General features: G+C 42.6%; 1 protein-coding gene across 5 annotated transcripts in view; it reads right to left on the bottom strand.

Moving 5' to 3' along the window:
- Window positions 1-21,114, bottom strand: part of LAMA3 (laminin subunit alpha 3) — a 272,517-nt gene that overhangs the window by 104,839 nt on the left and 146,564 nt on the right. For all 5 annotated transcript variants that reach the window (XM_042909621.1, XM_042909620.1, XM_042909619.1 and 2 more), the window contains 9 exons: window positions 13,919-14,079; window positions 10,588-10,696; window positions 8,058-8,155; window positions 6,784-6,925; window positions 4,980-5,106; window positions 4,751-4,890; window positions 3,100-3,215; window positions 1,713-1,924; window positions 75-279 (listed from right to left, as the gene is read on the bottom strand). In XM_042909621.1, the coding sequence (XP_042765555.1) occupies window positions 75-279; window positions 1,713-1,924; window positions 3,100-3,215; window positions 4,751-4,890; window positions 4,980-5,106; window positions 6,784-6,925; window positions 8,058-8,155; window positions 10,588-10,696; window positions 13,919-14,079 (1,310 nt within the window). The remainder of the gene's footprint in view (window positions 1-74; window positions 280-1,712; window positions 1,925-3,099; window positions 3,216-4,750; window positions 4,891-4,979; window positions 5,107-6,783; window positions 6,926-8,057; window positions 8,156-10,587; window positions 10,697-13,918; window positions 14,080-21,114) is intronic.

The following is a 21,114-nucleotide window of genomic DNA, read 5'->3' as shown; positions in this document are numbered from 1 at the left end:
AGTAATGGTGACCGGAGCGTGCGGATGACATCTTCCTATAACAGGCCCTAACAGGCGAATCCACCTGAGCTCACCTGCACTGCCCGTGGTCCCTGTCACACTCCGGGGTGGCCGCCCCAACGGCGCCCCTCCTGGAACAGTTGCAGCCTTCACAGCCGGCCAGGGGGTGGAAGCTGAAGGAATGCGGGTCACACACCTCACACTGGGGCCCGACCGTGTGGGGAAGGCAGAGGCACTTCCCCGTCGTCTCCTCACAAAGGCGCCGGCCACAGTTGCATGCTGGCCAGGGAATAAAGAGACATGGTGTAAGGGTTAGACACCGCCTGGCCACCGGCAGGACTTCACCAACTACCGGGATTTCCAGAAGCTTCTAAGGGTCTGGGAGAAATGTCTCACTTTTTCTTCACTATGGCCATTATTGAGCATGGTAGATCTGAAAGGTATCTTTCTTGGAGCCAAGACCAACCATACCACCTGCTCATGGCAGACACAGTGTGAGGCACAGCTGGACCCACTGGCACCGAGACAGGTACTCAAAGGAACCCACCTAGCTGCAGTTACAAGCCATTCTAATGAGACACCTCTCATTCGACAGAGGGTCCTGTTCCTCACAGGCTCCCTGAAGTGCCTCCACATCACCCTAGTGCACTGAGCTCAAGGTCAGGGCATGATACAGCAGCAGGATCCCCATTAGGCATCGGCTGATCTCCAGGAGAGGACTCTGTGTGCACCACACCAGGACCTCTCACTGCACATGGCCTATGCTGACCCAGCATCTCAGGCCACAAGATGGTTCTTAGATAAAATTCCCTGGGCTTCCCATTCAGACAGTACTACGCTCCTGTGACTCTGGCCCTCCCCTCCTATTTCTTTTTTTTTTTTTTTTAAGTTTTATTTAGTTATTTTTAGAGTGAGAGAGAGCACACACATGCATGCATGAGTTAGGGAGGGGCAGAGAGAAAAGGAAAGAGAGAATCCCAAGCAGGCTCCATGCTGTCAACACAGAGCCCAATGTGGGGCTTGAACTTGTGAACCGTGTGATCATGACCTGAGCCAAAGCCAAGAGTCAGATGCTTAATCAACTGAGCTAACCAGGTGCCCCACCTCCTCCTATTTCAGTTGAACTCTGGTTAGGCTGCAAAAATTGAAGGGGCTTCCGATAGGAAGAGGGATTGAGCCTCCCAATATTTCCATGCTTAAGGCTCTTTACACTCACCTGCTTTGCCAAGTGCATGGGACCCATAACATGGGAAAAACAAATGTTTCTCTTCTAGAACCTACCTACTCAGAATGTGGTCCATGGACCATTGGCATGGGCATCATCTGAGTCCTTAAAAGACATGCAGACTCTCAGCCCCCAACCCAGGCCTCCTGAATAAGAATCTGCATTTTCACAAGATCTCCAGGTGACAGGTGAGTCTCCAGGACAGTGAAATTCAAGAAGGCCTGCCCTAGGGGCACTCGGGTGGCTCAGTCAGTTAAGTGTCTCACTCTTGATACTGGCTCAGGTCATGATCTCACAGCTGTGAGACTGAGCCCTGTGTTGGGCTTCATGCTAGGCATGGAGCCTGCTGGGGATCCTCTCTCTTCCTTTCCCTCTATCCCTCCCTCGTTCTCTTTCTCTCTCTCAAAAAAAAAGGCCTGCCCGCCCTAGCTGACCATCACCCACCTGGGGCCAGAGACAACCTTGGATGACCCAAACATGCACTTACGCTTGCAGCGTGGGAATCCATAGTAGCCCACTCGACAGCGGGTACACCGTCGCCCAATGACATTGGGTTGGCACTGGCACTGCCCGCCCTCTGGGCTGCAGTGACGGCCAATGGCCCCAGTAGGGTGGCACTCACAGGGCAGTGCGCCCTTGTGGTAAAGGGCCACCAGGGATCTGGCAGAGTTCTTACAGAATCCAGAGGCCGTCTGGGGGCTGTGAAGACAAAATAACTCACGGTATTATCGCGGGAGGCATGCCCAGTAAGAGTCCCAACCTCTCCTTCCCTCTTGCTCCACCAAAGGGTGTTTTAGGGACAGGGCTTTGGAGTCTGGGAAGAAATGAGAGACTATCCCACCCCTGGATTCACAGCCAGTGACAGCCACCCTTCCTTGTGCCCATCCACTCCAGAGCACATCACAGGACTGGCTTGTGGGAACTTTTGATAGCTGAAATAAAAGGGTGAAAATTCACCTACAGGATGGATTCCATGGTATGTGAATTATATCTCAATAAAGTGGTTACCAAAAAAATTATACCTATATGTGTCTATACCAATAACAATAACAATGAAGAGGAAGACAAGGCAAAGTACCTATATTAATTGAATGCTGTGTGTTAGAAGTTTTGCCTACGTCTCAACCTCACAACCACCCAAGTTAGGCCTAAGCCTCATTTCATAGATAAGGCAACTGAGGCTTCTAGAAGTTAAGCAACATGCCCAAGGCCACAGAGCTACAGAGTGACCAAGCAGGCATTCAAACCCATAGCTATTTGACTTCAGGGCCTTTACTCTTAATATTTTCTGTACAGGAGACATTTGCCTACCAGGGCAACCTGGAGCTCCTGGGTCCCCCAGGAAGCCTCCCAGGGGGCAGGGAGTGTCTGCAGAAGTGAAGAGTGGGAACCGATACTCGGGAATATCCTAGGCTCTTAGCATTCAGGGACACAGGGTGAGGGGACAGGGAAGTCAACCTCTCTGTGACACTCCTCATTCAATCAGATGGCAAACGAGAGGGAGAATCGGGGCTGACGTGCTCTCCCAGTAGAAAGTACCCCTTCTGGTTGTCTTTTAGGAATCCGAGTTGGACAACAGGAAGCAGCAAAGAGGCCAAGAAACTCCTGAGCACCCCATGAATCCCAGCTTGGAGGGTGAACCTCTGGTAAGATCGATGTTGAGGATGGTAACCTTGCCCAGACGTGCAGGACAAGGTCTGGTGTGGGATGGTGTATGCAGAGGAAAAGCACCTCCCGCCCCAGACCCAGGACTCACTGCCACCTCCTTGGGCACCAGGAAGAAGAAGACAGACCCAAAGGCCAGCCCCACCCTGGGCCTTGCTCCCAGTGGGAATGTGGGAGAGCCTTCTGAATCTCCACAAAGTTATACTTACTCAATATAAAAACTGTTTCCTCCACAATTGGTGATAAACTCAAATGATTTGTCCACTGATTTTTTGTGAAGTATTTGGTAGTCGTAATTCTCCGCAGGCACCACCAGAACACGGACCTAAAGGAAACCTGTCAGCGTGTCTTTGGATTTCCAACAGCAGGGCACACCTACAGCTATTCATTATATTTTCTCTTCACTAAGATCCATGTTCTTTACTGTTAAGCCCAAGACCAACTGAAACAGGATTTACGAAAAAAAAGAATCACAAGAACTACTTCAAGCCAGTGTTAAAGGCTCAACTCACGTCCCTATGTAGGGAACAGCATGGGCCGGGGCCGGTCCCTCAGAGCACCTGCTCAGAGAAGCGGCAGCCTGAGTGCTATGTGGGGATAGGAGATCTAAGGGGTGAGCAGGAGCCTGTTAGCACTGCCAGGGCCCCATGTGATCTATGCCTGGGGTGGCTCTGGATCTCCAAAGGTTGCAATTTGTATTTTTAAAGGTGAACAAACCAAAATGGCAGGATCAATGGGGGAAACTCGGACCGTGGCTTGCCCTGAAGTTTACATCATGTCAGGCACTTTAGCATGAATAACTGCAGCCCTAGGCTTTAAAAGTACTGCTCGGCTCTCTTACTCTTACTACAGATCAGACTATTCCAGTTATAAATGCTATAGGAAATTTCAAATGTCTTTGTCAACTATTTACCACCTTACAGCTTACAGAGAGCTCACTGCCCTCATGTTAGTCAATCAATAAGCATTTGCCAAGCACCATGTTCCAGGTGGTGTTCTAGGCACAAGAGATATAAAATGCATAAAGCCAGGTCCCTGTCCCTAGGAAGATGGCATCCTCAGAGAGAGAAGGAAGCATGAGGAAGAAACTAGAGGGTCACACAGCAGGGCCTGGACAATGTTACCTGGCTCTCTGGAAGGCTTTACAGGCATTGAGTGACCATGATCCCATCAACCAAGGTAAGGAACAGGGTAGGGGATACCTGGGGTTGTGCAAGTAACAGGCTTAAGTCTGAGGGACTCCTAAGGTCTCTGGCTATGCAGATATGCAGTAGATGGTCCCAAACTGGGCCTGGAGCTCAGAAAATATCAGAGATGAATTCAGAGATGTGGTGTCATTCCCCCCCAGAAGAGAGAATGGAATCAATGGGTACAGATGATAGCATCCACAGAGAAAGGACAGAACAAGAGGGCTTCGCTTCGAACCCAAGGGAATGCCACCATACGGGGACAAAGGGAAAAAGAAGTCACTGAAGGAACACTAGAGCAATTGAGAACAAAATGAGAGAAACAGCTATGGCAGCCCAAAAAAGAAAGCTTCAAGAACAAAGGAGTATTACATGCTTCAGAAAGAGACCAGTCAGGTGAGGAGTGAGGAGGGGCTGATGTAGAGTGAGATTCTTGTTCACCAGAGTTTCTTGCGGGGACTTTTCTCTTCCTGTTCACTTACGTATTGTTCTAATTTCCTTTGACATTAATTGTCGCTGTTTTTTGTTTTTTTTTTTTTGGTAAAAGGTAGCCGTAAAATTTAAACATTTTTCTATAAATATGACTTCAATTCCCTGGTGGAGATGTCATCACGAGCCAAACAGGCACACAGAATGGCTGACCAAGGCAAACTGAGGGACAAGAAGAACATACCAACACTAAGGACTTTCCTTCTGGAACCTCCACAGTCACAGCTATCTCTGGCTCTGAGATGTCAAACTCAACCTGATCTTCAGCAATCACTTGGTCCCTGCAGCCAAGTGTGTGGGGGCAAAAAGAGGCACGGAAGACACCTGGGGGCAGAGCAAGAGAGGAGTTCCTGTCACAGTAAGGCATGGATGAGCCGGGCAATCAGCCATGGCGCCTGCTCCCTGAAGCTCACCTGCCCACTGCCGCCCTCCGTCCACAAACACCTGTGTGGGAAATGTTGGGTGCGCTGACTGATAAAAATGGATGACAATGACATATCTGCCCAGGTGTGGTACAAGTCCTCTCAGGGTCATTTGGTTCTAAGTGGAAACAAAGAAAAAAAACTCTTCAAGTTGCAGAACTATGAATATTTAGAGGTTAAAAACCAAAACAACCTAGGTATTTACCCAAGTGAGGTGAAAACCTAGGATCACACAAAACGTTCACTCGAATGTTTACAGCAGCACTATTTGTAATCAGAAAGACTGGAAATAAACCAAATGACCCACAACTCAGAATGGATAAACCAGTGGTGGTACAACCATAAATGGTACTGGATGGAGTGTAATTTGGTACAAGGACTTTTGAAAATTGTCTGGCAGCTTTTACCAAAGTCAAACATATCACTGAACAACTTCACTCTTAGGTACATAAATGCACAATGTTTGCCAAGAGGCTGTGCACAAATGTTTCCTGCATTCAAGAACTACTTGTAATAACCCTGTAACGAAGAGTCAGACTCCATTTTGGATGTCTGATCCCTGACAGGTGTCAAGCCCCATCACTCATTTTTAATATTTTGTCCCACACCTGCACAAGCTCGTAAGAAAGCCCGGGTGCACATCCCTTGGCACGGGCAAGAAGTTCAAGGCATACTAATTCTAGCCCATGGGAAGGGAGCCCTCACCTTGGATTCTTCCACCTTCCCGACACCCCAGCCCAACCACAGTGAACACCAGAGTCATGCCTCAACTTTTGCTCAAGCTTGAGTGTGAGCCCTGCTCTCCCCAGAAAACCTCACTATGTGAGTAATGAGTCTTTTCAAACCCTCAAAAAAACCCCAAAAACCAAAACAAAAAACACACACACAAGAAAAACAGCAATAATAAAAGATTATCTTCATCTTTCAGATGAGAAACATGACTTGAAGAAGGCAGGTAATTTGATAAATGTCATACTCTAATTGAAGAGCAAAGCCAGGCCTAGAAATCCTTTGTCATGATTTCAATTCATTTCCCCCTATGATTCTAGGTGGCCTTTCCCTTACGGGATCTTATTAAATTTTATCTCCAAATCCTGTTATTTTTCTAACTTGATGCAATGTGAAATGACATGAGCCATCTTTAGGATTAAAAGGATATAATATCAGGACAAATGGTAAGTCCTACAATTTCATAATTTACAGTGAAAAAATATAGTCCCTTACTATATTTCATCTTAATGCTACAGGTTATTAATCAATAAATGTTGATTGAGAATTTCCTGCCCGAAAGGCATTTTGCTGGTATAGTTGGGGATGCAAACTATTTAAAAAAAAAATCTGTTAGCCAGAGTAGCTTTTGAAAGTGCTTGCATTCCAACTTGGGAAGACAAGTGATAAACTCAACAATATTAAATACCAGTAGCCCATGAAAATATGAAGTGTCACAAAATGGGCCATGAAAAATTGCCGTATGACTGCGTAGACAGAGATACAGAAAAGGAAGAGGACATCAGGATGGGATGGTCATAGACAGGATTAGACAGATGTCTCATGTGAGGGATTCCCCAAAATTGAGAGTAGAGGTCCTCAAACTCTACGGACATGCAAATTCCTTGGAGAATTTATTAAAACACATACTCCTGGCCCCCACCTCCAGAGTTTCTAACTCAGTAGTCCTGGGGTGGGCTTGCAAACCTGAATTTCTACCAAGTACCCAAGTGATGCAGATGCTTCTGGTAAAGGCCACACTTTGAGAACCATGATTTCGAAACAACACACTCGAGAGGGGTCCCACCTGTGGTGCCTTCAAGGTGACTCCAGTAACATCAGCAGAAGGTGAAGGATCTTGGGGCAGGAGAAGGGAAGACTCACCACTTGGGACATCCAAAATTAATGCTGTTGGAGGAGTTTTGAGAACCATGGAGACACAAGAAGCACTGAAAAAAAAAATTAAAATAACAACCAAAAATGGAACTGTCCATTGGTGAAGAGGTAGACTGTGAGCATAAGACTGTGTGACATCAAAAGGATCCAGTCTTGGAAGAACCACAGGACTGTGGATATCTTTGGACAGAGACACTCAGTGTAGTCAGTTAGCCAAGTGTATTCCAGGAGCCTGCTTGATACAGTAAGCTAAAACAGAAATAAAATCTTAATTTTGAAAAATAGTAACCAGATAGAAAGAAACTTAACAAACTTTCCTTTCTAGAACTAAAATTCATGTTAAATGGATTGATGCAATGAAACATTATTATTCACCTCTAAACATACATGTTGACATAAAATTATATAAAAACAAACAGGACAAATGCACATCATTTCTTTCAGGCACAGCTAGATTTCCCTGTCTTGGTGGTTGCTGTAGCCCTAACCATATGCTAAGATTTCATGACTGTGTCTGTAAGTTATTTCTGAATCTACAACAAAACAACCCTCCCAAAACCCCGATAATCACTGGTTAGCTAATTCTCATAACATAGTGAGGTGGGTCATTATTTTCATGATTTAAAAATTTTTTTTAATTTATTCATTTATTTTTGAGAGAGACAGAGACAGTGTGAGTGAGGGAGAGTCAGAGGGAGAGAGGGAGAGAGAGAATCCCAAGTAGGCTCTGCATCATCAGCGTAGAGCCCGATGTGGGGCTCAAACTCACGAAATCGAGAGATCGTGATCTGAGCCAAAACCAAGAGTCAGATGCCCGACTGACTGAGCCACCCAGGTGCCCCCATGATTTTTTTTTTTTTTAATGAAGAGCTTCAGACACAGACATTAAAGGGTGAGAACAAAGTGAGCCTTTGGGAGGGCTCAGAACACAAGTCAGTAAGTACCGTTGAGGGAAAAGCTTAACCATTTCCCTCAGATGCTACTCTGTCAGCTTCCTAAGACTATGGAATTCTGGAAAGACTGCCAGGGGAAATGATTTAGCTCATTTTTTTCTTTTAAGTGATCACCAGCCTTTAGCACCTTGGCCTGTGATCACTTCTGAAGGGAAGCATAAAGTCACAGCTTTGCAAGTCCTACAGTACCACTCGGAGCACCAACAAGGGAGAAAGGAAGGGAACTCATTACCTTTGATTAACATATTGCCCGTAACTGGCAATGCACTTGACTTGAGGTCTCAGATATTCAACTGAGAATTCTTCAATGGGTATGATACAAATTTGATGCTGTTGAGCAAATACAATGCAAAAAGGTACGTCATGGTTATTAGCAAAGCCAATGGTATGGTCAAACATACTCTTAAAAAAGCTGTTAAGTACAGAAATCGTCACTGTTATTTTAAAGTAGTAAACATTGCAGAATGGCACTCCCTATGACATCGTTATGTACAACAAACCCTTTTTCCTAGTATACAGGATCACTGCCTAAATGCTCTTGGAATAGTCACATGAATAAATGAAATCATGAAAGTTCAAAAACAACTCTTTGTCAGTGACTTTTGGTGCCTGTTTCTCTCTCCTGCCCTGGGTTGATGCTGGCTCTTCAGATGCCTTGGCAGGGAGAGGGGGAATGTGGGAGGCAACAAGGGAGGCTGCCATTCAAGCCTGTTGTCTCCAGCTCCTGCTACAAATAATCTTACTTGGGGTGCCTGGGTGGTTCAGTTGGTTAAGCATCCAACCCTTGATTTCAGCTCAGGTCATGATCTCATGGTTTGTGAGTTCGAGTTGTGCATCAGACTCTGTGCTGACAGCACGGAGTCCGCTTGGGTCCTCTCTCTCTCTCCCTCTCACTCTGCTCCTCCCCTCTTGTGCTCTCACTCTGTCAAAAATAAATAAATAAACATTAAAAAAAACCAACAAAAAACAGGGGTGCCTGGGTGTCTCAGTCAGTTAAACGTCCGACTTGGGCTCAGGTCATGATCTCACGGTTCATGAGTTCGAGTCCCATATCGGGCTCTGTGCCGACAGCTCAGAGCCTACAGCCTGCTTCAGGATCTTTATCTCCCTCCCTCTCTCTCTGCTCCTCCCCTGCTTGCACTCTGTCTCTCTCTCTGTCTCAAAAATAAATAAAAATTTAAAAACAAACTTGATGTTTAAAAAAAAATGAAAAATAAAAAACAAAAACAAGAAAACCCCACAAATAATCTTTCTTAATAGAGGAGGACTCAAATCTCAGGCACATTTGGGCTTCACTGAAGGAACTGTCTCCAGAGCTAGTTTTTTACTTATCAATACATTTTATTTTAATCAAAACTGTATTACCGGCTTGATCACAAACCTATTCAATAAAAATTTTTATTGAACACCTACTACATGCCAGGCACTGAGACTAGGGGATCCTACAAGACCAAGATGGATAATACCCCTGCCCTCACATAGCTTAAATTGTAGTTAGACATCTGAATGATATTTGACTCTGAATGACATTTGACTATGTCAAAAAGGACAAACTTATGCTTACTAGATAAAGATTCAGTCCTGTTATAATTTCCAAAGATGAGGAGGTTAAGATTAGCTTGGATTGTTATGTTTATAAAAAGAGTCACAATTTTAAAAAGAAAGTCTTAAGTCATTACATAATTTATGTAATAACTTTTAACAACTCAATGCAAGATAATTTTTCAGAGAAGGCTCAAAGTTTTTAATACTGTCAAGCACAAATATTTAAAACATATCAGAACAGGCTGGCCTGGCATTTCCCAGAATGTGATACATGCTTAATATTAGCAATGACAGGAAGTTGCTTCATACTTAGTTACTCTTCTGTTCCCTGAGACATTTATTATAAATCTAGCCACCCCTCCCTCGCTCAGATCCCACTGCTTGTGTTTATCATAATTCTCAATATTTTTTTTTTAATTTTTTTTTTAACGCTTATTTATTTTTGAGACAGAGAGAGACAGAGCATGAACGGGGGAGGGGCAGAGAGAGAGGGAGACACAGAAATGGAAGCAGGCTCCAGGCTCTGAGCCATCGGCCCAGAGCCCGATGCGGGGCTCGAACTCACGGAGTGTGAGATCGTGACCTGAGCTGAAGTCGGACGCTTAACCGACTGAGCCACCCAGGCGCCCCAATTCTCAATATTTAAGTCGTGCTATTAAAAGGAAGGCATGAAGGGTATTTAATCTGCCAAACTTGGAATTTTAACTCTTAACGATATATATCCAACTGAATACTATACTTTTTAAGATAGAGTAACAACAGTCTGGAAAAGAAATACCAGGTGATTGCAATCTTGAAAATTCTTAAGGAATTTGCCAAGAAGCTAATAGACATAATAAAATGGAAAAATGGGAAAGAAAATAAGCAGTAACTAGTGCATTTCTATATACCAGCATGATAATAAATTGGGACCTATTAAGAACAAAAGATACTTCATTCATAATAGTAACAATGGATAAACATTAATAAAATAGAGTTTTGTGAGATATGTTCAAATGTGATGACCAAACTTTACTGAGTGCTATAAAAAGGCTCAAATAAAGGAAGAGGCAAGACAGAGTTCTAGATGGGAAGGAAAGACATCATTAAGTTGGCAATTCTTCACAGGTTCATTTTAGAGATGTAATACAAAGACCGCCAACATTTTTAATAAGTTTTAAAATATAGATATAACAACAAAATGCTTCTAAAACTCAAAGGGCAAAACAGAAGCATACCAGAAGGAATCGGGCCCCATGCACTTTGAGCTGAATGTCTGCATCTGCTAACAGTTCATAGACAGCGATGCGACTCCTGCCATCAGTCACAACACTCCGGCAGAGGATGCTGCAAGAGGAAAAAGTTTTCTTAGCCTGATTTCTCTGGTCTCCCTGACTTTGTGTCTCCCCATGGGATAGCTGACTGCTCTTCAGCTTCTCCTGTTTATAACCAGGTTGCTGACGGCAAATTTTCCTACACAACGAGTTTAAGAGGGATGTATGCAGTCCACAAGCAATATAAGAGAAAGAACCTTCCGACTGTGGTCTGAGCTGCACGTCTCAGGGCAGCTTTTCCAAACCAGCTTGATGTAATACTCGGTCTAGTCATTGGGAGAAAAAGTCCCAGGGTCAATAACGTCTGATCTCCTAGACACAACCTATGAGAAATTTATCAGTATTGTTGGTACCATTGGTGACTGAAGATGCCTACTGGCCTCCCAGCGATGATTCCACACCATGTCAGCACTAGGGCTGGCCTTTCTCCAGCCATGAGAAACCAGAGCTTGCCTTTGCAAGCTCAGTCTGCTTTCCGCATCCTTCCTTCCTCATTGTACCAGCTACGCTCCTTACCTCCACCCCATCAGGTGAAATACGGAGTTCAGGAACATTTCAAAGGTCACGGTTTGGAACCAAAGAACACACTCTAATGGCACAACCCCTAACGGAAGTATTTTCGGAGAAATGTTTCTGACTTCATATTCTGTAGCAACTTTTCTGTCTGTAAATACAATTTGGAAACTAGAGTCAAACTATATCTATCTCTGAGAAGAAATGACTGTCTGAGAGATGTTTGAAAAGATTGATGCAATGACTTTCTGGCAAAGATTAAAATGAGATAGTATATACAGAGCCATGGTTAGAAACTCAATGAATAGTTGTGTTGTTTTCTCTTTTGTGCATGTGTACATGTATGAAATTAAAGTGCATTCCTTTTGGATTCAATCATAACCCTGGGAGTTAAATATATTAAGTGATTCATTTAGACTTAGTCTTATCCATATCCTTTTAAAATTCTTACTAAGAATAGACAAACGGTAATAACGGGATTGATTTCATCATGAGTGATCACCTCTCTTACAGAAGGCAGATCATATTTATCACAACACTGTTCTGAAAAGTGGTATTTTAATTAGCACCGCGACTTTTCTGTTGGGATATTTTTTAAAATAACACCATTAGAACTCACTCGAGAATGTTGGGAAAGGTTCAACCCTCAGCAGGAAAAGCTGCAGTGTCGAAAGGGCCTGTCATGTGAAATAGGCTTTTATGGGTCAAATATTTTCCAATTGCACCATATTTTTGGACTCCAGTACTAATAGCCTGTTCATTTTCACTTAGTCACATGACAGCCAAAGTAGAGAAGAAGGAACTATTTTAGAGGAGTTGAAATAATACCACGAGACTTTCCTGGAAATGGTTAAACACATTAGAAGGAAGTCCTAGTCTAATACAATACTGTCTTGGGATTCTAATGTCCCTGGTGAAGAACCTGGGGCTGTCATGTCCAGAGCCAAAACGATCTGTGGAATACCGCACAGTTCTCCTCCCCAAATGCCATGCAGACAGAGGTCATGAAACCAAGCTCGTGGCTTATGGAACCCTGGAAGGGTGACCATTCTTTCCTGAGCTTTGAAAACACTTCTCTGCTTGGAACAGATGTTCTCAGCCTCTTCTGAGACGGTTCGGAGAGCCACCAGGGACATTAGGAGTGTTTCCTACTGGGCTCTCAGCCATCACCACCTTGTATCCTGTGGAGCAGGGATCAAGCAATATGATCTGGAAAGCTGAGTCAGAGAGCTGAACCAGAGGGTGGACTTGGAGGAACAGGGTACAGAGGAGCCCTGCCTCAACCCTGTGGCCAACAGTCTCCAGGACTCAGGTGGTGAGGTGACCCACCCACCTAGGAGTGTACATTCCAGCGGTTGCTGATGTCATCCACAGATTAAACTAACATTTTCAGATAATGATAGAACATTCTGGAGAACTTTTTTGGCCCATCTGGTACTCCTACTAAAAATCCAAATGCAATTATGTCCTTTGTTTTTTTGTGGGTTTTTTTTTTGTTTTTTGTTTTTTTCGTTTTTTTGTTTTTGTTTTATCATCACCCCAGAGAAAAGGGCTGATGAGATTTTTTAAATGATTTTTAAAAGAAGCCCTCACAGCTGCTTTTTTAGGGTTGCTGAGAGCATGATGTTAATTCAATAACCATTTCATCAAGTCTCATAAAAGTTTCCATTCTAAGTTCCTAAAAGTAACTCTTTTCATACGTTCTTTTATTTGCAAAACAGGGAAAATGTCCAACTACTTCAGGTCATTTGAAGTTTGACAAAAAGCCACAGGCAAGTAGTGGTAATAAAATGTCCAAGGCCTTGGCCAAGAACTGGGTGGGTTCATTGCAGTTTGCCACCTGCTGTCTGAAGAGACTGACTTCCGTGCCATTATTATACAATTAATTTCATGTTGGAAACACCCCGTGAGCTGATTCTTTAATTAAAGCATATTCTGAACATTTGCATATATCTTGAAATATTATACAAAAAAACAACTTTTAATAAATCTTTGCCAAGGTTCTTGGAAGACAGTAACTTAAACAGGGTGAATTTTAAAATCTTTGGCTAGGGGCACCTGGGTGGCTTAGTCAGTTAAGCATCGGACTTTGGCTCAGGTCACAATCTCACAGTTTGTGAGTTTGAGCCCCGCATCTGGCTCTGTGCTGGCAGTGGGGAGCCCACTTTGGACCCTCTGTCCCCCTCTCTCTCTGCCCCTCCCCAGCTTGCAAACTCTTTCTCTCAAAAATGAATAAGCATTAAAAAAAATAAAATCTTTGGTTAATTATTTTTCACCTGATGATCCTCAAACATCAATTATTCCCAGTTTCTGAAGGGCATGTTGGGAAGGCGGTTGTGACAGAGGCAGAGTCTTTTCTCCTATTCCACACACCCAGGTGCTCTACACAGCATGTGAAGTGAGAATACTGACTTCACTGCACCACACAGGGGTGACGGAGAATAAAATAAAAAGGTCGTGCTGCTTCCTGGGAATCTGAGCGAAAGGAGTGAGCAGAATACACAGTTTTTCAAGAAAATGCAACATTTTCAAGATGATGCCCACAGAGAAGTCTCCCAGTACTCACACTGGGGGTGACGCCAGACAGCACGGTCACCTGCTTGTTTTCAAGATCAGCCTCAAAAAGGAAACAACATCCCAATCCAGATAAAAACCAAAGTTCCCAAAGCTGACCTCCTGATCGTTCAGGAACAAAGGGATCCCCCAGGGCAGGACTGATTACCTGTACATGCAGCTGTAGATGTTCACCTGGCCTCTCAGGACTGACCCAGGGCTCTGCATGTGCACAGCAACCACAGACAGCTGGTCTGCTCCCGTGGAATACTCCACCACCACCACGTAGTGGCCGACCTGGGGAACTCGCAGCCGCAGCTGTATCTCCACCTGTCAGAGAGCCCGAGCAGGTGGATGTGAAATGTACTGGATGAGTTTACATGGGCAATAGTGAAGGCAAGGCTGAGCAGACATCTGGGAACAGTGTACGTCATCACAGTAAGAAACGCGGTCCTATGGGTAGGAATGCCAGATAAAATACAGGATGGGGGCGCCGGGATGGCTCACTCGGTTAAGCTTCCAACTTGGGCTCAGGTCATGATCTCGTGGTTGGTGAGTTCGAGCCCTGCATCAGACTCTCCGCTGTCAGCACAGAGCCCACTTCGGATCCTCTTCCCCACCCCCACCCCCAACCTCTCTCTGCCCCTCCCCTGCTCACACTCCCTCTCTCTCTCTCTCTCTCAAAAATAAATAAATAAACTTTAAAAAATGCAGGATGAACCATTAAGTATGAAATTCAGATAAACAACACATAACTGTGGTTTATCTGTGATTCAAACTTAATGGTGCATTGGTATTTTTTTCTAAATCTGGCAACCTTACTTATAGGGGCTTCTACTCCCATTACCCATATATTTGCCTTGTTTCTCAAGGCAAAAGACACTCTAAAACTTGAGGGAAAAAGCAATCTCCAACGGGTGAGAAGAGGATAGAGGTATGCCTTGAGGCTCTTTTGCTGTTTTTCAATTTAAAGAGTGAACTTTCGATTATATGGATGCAGATAACGTGACGTGATATATGCAGCTCACTCCTGAGATAATAACTAGTAATAGTTTGGTTTTCATGCTTCCAAACCATTTTCCACATCTGAAAATGCACACATATGTACCTTTTTTTTTTTTAAAGAAAAACTGTGCTCATAGTAGGAATCATGGATGTTTTTATACCATGACAGCAGAGCTGAGTAGCTCCAACAGAGTCCATATGGCTCACAAAGCTGAAAATATTTACTATCTGGCCTTGTACCAAAAACAAGCAAACAAAAAACCAAACCAAAACCAAACCAAAAAACAACCCGCCCCCGCCATCCCCTATTGGTTAGGAGCTTGGAGTATGGAACCATACTGCCTCCAGCTGTGTGACTTCGAGCAAGTTACTTAATGTCTGTATGCTTCGGTATCCTCCTGTGTACAAATGAGGATAGCAAGAGTACCCACCTCTTAAAATTATCATGAGGATTAAATGAATGAATATATGAAGGACTCTTAGAAGGGTATTTGGCATGTCATAAGCACTCTGTAAATATCGATGATCATAACTGTGATTATTGCCTTTTGCCACGTCTTGCTTTTTTTACTCAGCAAGATTTTCTCTGTCTGTAGCTACATACAGATAAACTTCATTTTCCTAACGGCCTCCCACCTTTCCACAGTGTGAGTGTAAATTAATTTATTTAGCTAATCCCCTATTGATGGTAACACTTACATTGTCTCTAATTTTCCCTATTAGCATAGAATGTTACATGATCACGTGTATGTATGTATGTGTGTGTGTGTATAGATAGGTAAATATCCTTATGCTGGTATTTCTGTAAGATTCCTAGAAGTAGAATTGCTGGGTCAAAGTATACGTGCATATTGAATGTCTGAGCCAATATTGGAACTACATTCCACAGCAGTTTAACCCACTTGAGTCTGTAATCTCAGGCCCAGCCAAACTTTACCATACTTAATTAAAATCCTCCCTCCCCCCGTCTTCAGGATATTCACATTTACTGTTCTCTCTGCACAGCCCTGAACCACACAACTAATGCTTTCCCCGATGATTTTTCTATCACTTATATAATAGAAAGACTTACTTCAGGGGAAAAAAAAGTGGATTATCCACACCACTTTTCCACTCTGTTCTGGAGTGAAATATGGGTCTGTGTGGGGAGGTTATTAGCAGCATTTCTCCCTGGGGCATCTCCAAACAAGGGTCTGTCTGTCTTCACCCCACCATAAAACACACACAAGCCAATAATGTATATTCACTTTTCTCCCAGAAGTTATTACTGGCTGCCAGTTCTATCACAGCACTCTATTATAAGTTTCTATTGTTCTTTCCACTCTGAGTCCTAGTCATTGATTTTTTGGAAGATGTGTGGGAAGGCTTCTGAATTCATCTAAGGGTAAAAGTAGGTTTTCAGAAACTCAGATAAACGATAAATGATGGCAAATAGAAACTTTACTATTTGCTATTTGTTATCAATTATTTATCTTAGTAAAAGGGAACTTAAAGAGAACCAGTGTCAAACTGGAAGGATCTTTCTGGTTTTATGGCATAGAACTGCCCTCACCTGGTTATGAGTGTTTCAAGATAAAGACATAAAAGGCAGGCATGTCAAATCTGGTACTTACACAAAGCTAAGAGGGGTGATTAACATGTCTGGTGTCAAAATGAGGATTCAAAATGACTTGGTCAATCTATACTTATTAAACACCTCCTCTATGCCAGCTCACCTGATGGGCATACAATGGGAAACAAGACATATCTGGTCTCTGCCCTCAGACTTTAATCAAATAATTAGACAATTAGACAAACACAGTGTGAAATTACACATATGGCAAATATTCTGCATAGGTTCTTAGAGGACAGCCTGAGCCAGTCAGGGAGACTAGGGAAGGGGAAGATTTCCTGAAGAAGCAACAACTTGGCTGAGTGCTAGAGGACAAGGAACAGACAGCCAGGACCCAGGGGGAGGGAGGAGCATTCAGGCACAGGGAACATCCTGCAGTAGGAGGCTACCCTATGACACACAGGCTGTAGGGTAACAAATAATGTTAAGTCCAAGAGACTGAAGGCAGGCCACAGTGACAAGGAACAGAGAGCAAGAGGAGGCATTGGGAGGAAGGTGGGGTAGCCTTAGAGGCCATTAAAATCTTTTGTCTCTATCCTAAAGCAGTAAGCTGTTATCGTAATGTTCCAATTGGGTATGGGTGAGGATGGGGCGAGAGTGCCTGTGATGATCAGATATTATATTTCTATCAACATGAGTATGCTGACTATCATATGGAGTGTGGACTGGGAGATGCAATGGGCAAGAGCTGGTGTGAGTGAGCTAATCAGGAGGTTACTGCAGAGATCCTCATGAAAGATGATGATCAAATATTGGGCAAGAAAGATACACAAAGAGAAGTAGAGACATTTAAGAAAAGACATTAAGATTCAGGGATGGGTTGTCTTTGGTAAGGGAGGGAACGGAAGAAATCATGGATGACCCTACGAATTCTGATTTTATAAAATTAGATGGATGGTGGTACCATTTACTTAGGTAGTAAAATGTAATTTGAGATCCCTTCGAGACACCTAAGAGGTAATGTCAGGAAGGAAGTTGGCAATGCTGTTCTGCACATAAAAGGACAGGTATGACTGAACATACCACTTTGGGAGTTATCTGTGTCGAGTTGGCATCTAACACAATAGGCTTGGAGGAGGCTGCTTAGGGAGAGAACATAAAGTAAAAAGACAAAGGCTAAAACTGAACCTCAACAAATTCTAACACTTAATGGCTAGATAGAGGTTGAACCTGTAAATGATATTCTAAGGAAGCAGCCGGAGAGGTAGGAAGAGATCCAGACCACTCTTAAATTATGAAAAACAAGTTAAGAGAGTGTTTTAACTTGGAAGGGATATTCAACAAGTATTGAAAGCTGCTGAGAAGTTAAACAGATGAACACATGAGGAATGAAAATAATCACTGGATTTACTGACAAGATTGGAAACTGAGAGAGAGAGAGAAGGAGAGAGAGAGAAGGAGAAGAAGGAAGGAAGGAAGGAAGGAAAGAAAGAAAGGTAATGGAGTAGGAGAGATGAAAGCCAGACTGCTGTGGGTAGAGATGTGAATGGAAGTGAAAGAATCGGGAACAGTGTAGAATGTCGAATTCTTTGGAGAAGTTTGGTTGTGAAGGAGGCAAGAGGTATAGCTGAGGGACTGTGGGAAGGGAAAGGAGAGTTTTAATAAAAAGGGGATAGAACTTAGCATTTTTAAAATATGAGGGTGACTCCCAGTTCAGATGGCACAGTGAATTGACATTTTCTACACCCCTTCCACTCCAAGAGATAGCAACTATAGATAAAATGTTTTAAAAGGAAAACAAAAAGACGTGTTTTAGATTTAAAAACTGATGGACCAGAAGTAAAAGAAAAACTCGAAACGCACTGGGGCTGGAGTCAGGGGCCTGCTGTCCTCAAGGTCTGGAAGCAGCCTGTCTTGGTCAGCAGTTCAGCTCTTGCGGAGTAAAGAAAACTAAAGACGCCTCAATGAGACAGTGGTCAGATCCAGGCTCATTTTTTTTTAAGACAAAGAGGAATGTTCCCTCAAATCATGAAAAGCTGAAAAAGTTGCTGACAATCTGCCAGTTGGGTTTCAGCTTTACAAGAAGCTATAGAATTTGGGAATCAAATATCAAAGATACAGCCTCATAACCAAGAACTGATTTAAGCCACCTACGTACTCAGTGTCTGAATCTGTGCCATCCCCAGTATCACAGCGATAGAAGTGGCATATTTAATGCTTGCCTCTGAGCTAAGGGTCCAGAGGACTGGTGAGACATTGCAAAACTACTAGGCTGAGATGGCTAGCAAGAAAAAGGGAGATGATAAAAAGCTTCCATTCAAAATAAGCCAATAAGCCTGCAAACAAAATAAGTCTCCAAAACACATAAAGAAATCTAATGTTAGAAACATGCAACAATATCATCAATCAGAAGATGAATTTACTTCAGATAAGATGAATTTTATCAGAGAGTCTGACAAAGACTTTAAAATGAATACACTGGTCCCTAATCTGAAATCTTCAAATGTGGAAAAGGAATATTTTTTGGATCTTGTTTGGATGCGAAACTTAATCTCACCTAACCAATCATCACTTGGTGGCAAAATGTGACTTGAACTAAGTCCACGTATACAGTCTTAATGTATTTCTCTTGAAGTGCCTATTCAAGCTTTTTGTTGGAGAAATATCAACCTGTTTGATTATAGGGTGTTGGCCAGGACCCCAATGGAGATGATGATGATGATGATGATGATGATGATGATGATGATGTGTGTGTGTGCGCAGAATCTTTAAAATTCTGAATTCTGGGGCGCCTGGGTGGCTCAGTCAGTTAAGCATCCGGCTCTTGGGTTTGGCTCAGGTCATCATCTCACAGTTCGTGAGTTCGAGCCAGACATCAGGCTGGACATCAGACATCAGACAGCACGGAGCCAGCTTGAGATTTCTCTCTTCCTCTCTCTCTGCCCCTCCCCTGTTTGCTCTCTCTCTCTCTCTCTCTCAAATAAATAAACTTAAAAAAAAATTTTAAATGCTGAATTATGAAACACACCTGCCTCCAAGGGCATTAAGATACTCAAAAATATAAATGAAAGAGGAATCTCTTTAAAAAGTAAATAAAGTTACAAAACTAAATTGGTGGGAAAAAAATAAGGAAAAGTAAGTATGAGTAAGAGCCAATTAGAAATCTTTGAGATTAACAGTATAAATTAAACTGAACCAACAGGCTGGATAAAATCTAAACTGGAGATAGTGAAACATCCGTGGATTCTAAGAAAGTCTTGAGGAATTCACCCGTAAAGCAGCACAAAGAGCCAAAGCTATATAAAAATATGAAAGAGTAGTTTGTAGACAGACTGTGAGGTTCCAACATTCATCCAGGCTGATTTCCAGAAAAGAAGAATGTAAGGAATGGCAGCAAAATTACATTTGAAGTGATAACATCTGAGAATTTCCCGGGATAAAAGATATGAATCTTCATTCTGAAAGTGTAGCCTGAGGACTAAACAGATAAATAAAAATAAATCCACACCTAAATATATCATAATGGAACTTTAGAGTATCACAAATAAAAGTCCATCCTAGGATTTCTGGCTAAATATAATAGATTAAATGCTTATACTTATTGATCTTCCCTCTCAGAATTCCACAAAAATTCGAGTTGGGTTTTTTTTTTAAATCATACACCCACAAACAAAAAGAGGATAGGAAAGAGGGCGGCAGGAAACAGGCTAGAGAAATCAACAGATTTTGGAAGCTGGAAAGCAGATGTTAAGCAATTAGATCAGAAAAAGCTGACACCTGTATGTCTGTGTGGGTGCAGAGTTGGATGAGCATTGGAAGAAAAGATTAAAGAAATATCCCAAAGCATAAAATGAGATAAAGAGATGGTAAATGTTGATTAAAGATAAAGAAATAAATTATCAATGAAATAACTCAAGGAAGTTTCCCTGAACGATGGATAGAAGTTTCCAGGCTAAAAGGCTGAGAGCCTGGCACACTAGTAGAAACATTACCTATATCAAGGCACACCTTTGTGAAATTTCAAAACACGAGAAATAAAGAAATTATCTCAAAAGCTTTAAGCAGGGAAAAGCAAGCTGCAGTCAAAGCATTGGGAATCACAATGTAACTTCTCGAGAACAGGACTTGAAGGTAGAAGCCAGTGAGGAAATGTCATCAAATTCTAAAAAGAAATGATTTCTAATATAAAATTATATATCTAGAGTGCCTGGGGGGCTCAGTCAGTTAAGTGTCTGACTCTTGATTTCAGCTCAGGTCATGATCTCATGGTCATGAGATCAAGTACTGCATTGGGCTCCACAGAGTTAAGCATAGAGCCTGCCTAAGAGTGTCTTTAAAAAAAAAACCAATAGAAATAAAATTATACACCTAACCAAACTAAAAAATCAAGATTGAGTGTAGGATAGTTCCAGATATGCAAGGTCTCAAAGGGAAAAAAATAAATAAATAAATAAAAATAAAAGGACCTCCTCTGTATCTGTGTGGCCTTTCTCAGGAAGGAAGCCATTGGAGGATATAATCTACCAAAATGTGGAAGAAGAAGAAGAAAAAAAAGGGAGTTCCAATAATAAAAAAAAAACAAAAACAAAAAAATCCCAATACAATGAAGATAAAAACGAGAATATTTAGGATGGTGGGATGTGGCAATGAAATATTTCAGGAAATGGCTGTGCCCTAGATCCAGAGACTACATCAAGAGCAAAGAAGACAGATGGAAGATTCCAGGAGAGAAAATTCCAAGAAGAAATGGAAAGAGGAAAAAAAAAAAAAAAAAAAAGAAAGAAAGGAAGGGAGGAGAGAGGGAGGGA

Source organism: Panthera leo, chromosome D3 (assembly GCF_018350215.1).
Source record: "Panthera leo isolate Ple1 chromosome D3, P.leo_Ple1_pat1.1, whole genome shotgun sequence".
NCBI classification, from domain to species: domain Eukaryota; kingdom Metazoa; phylum Chordata; class Mammalia; order Carnivora; family Felidae; genus Panthera; species Panthera leo.
The sequence above is the reverse complement of the archived record's forward strand: the minus strand, read 5'-3'. Positions and strand labels throughout refer to the sequence as shown.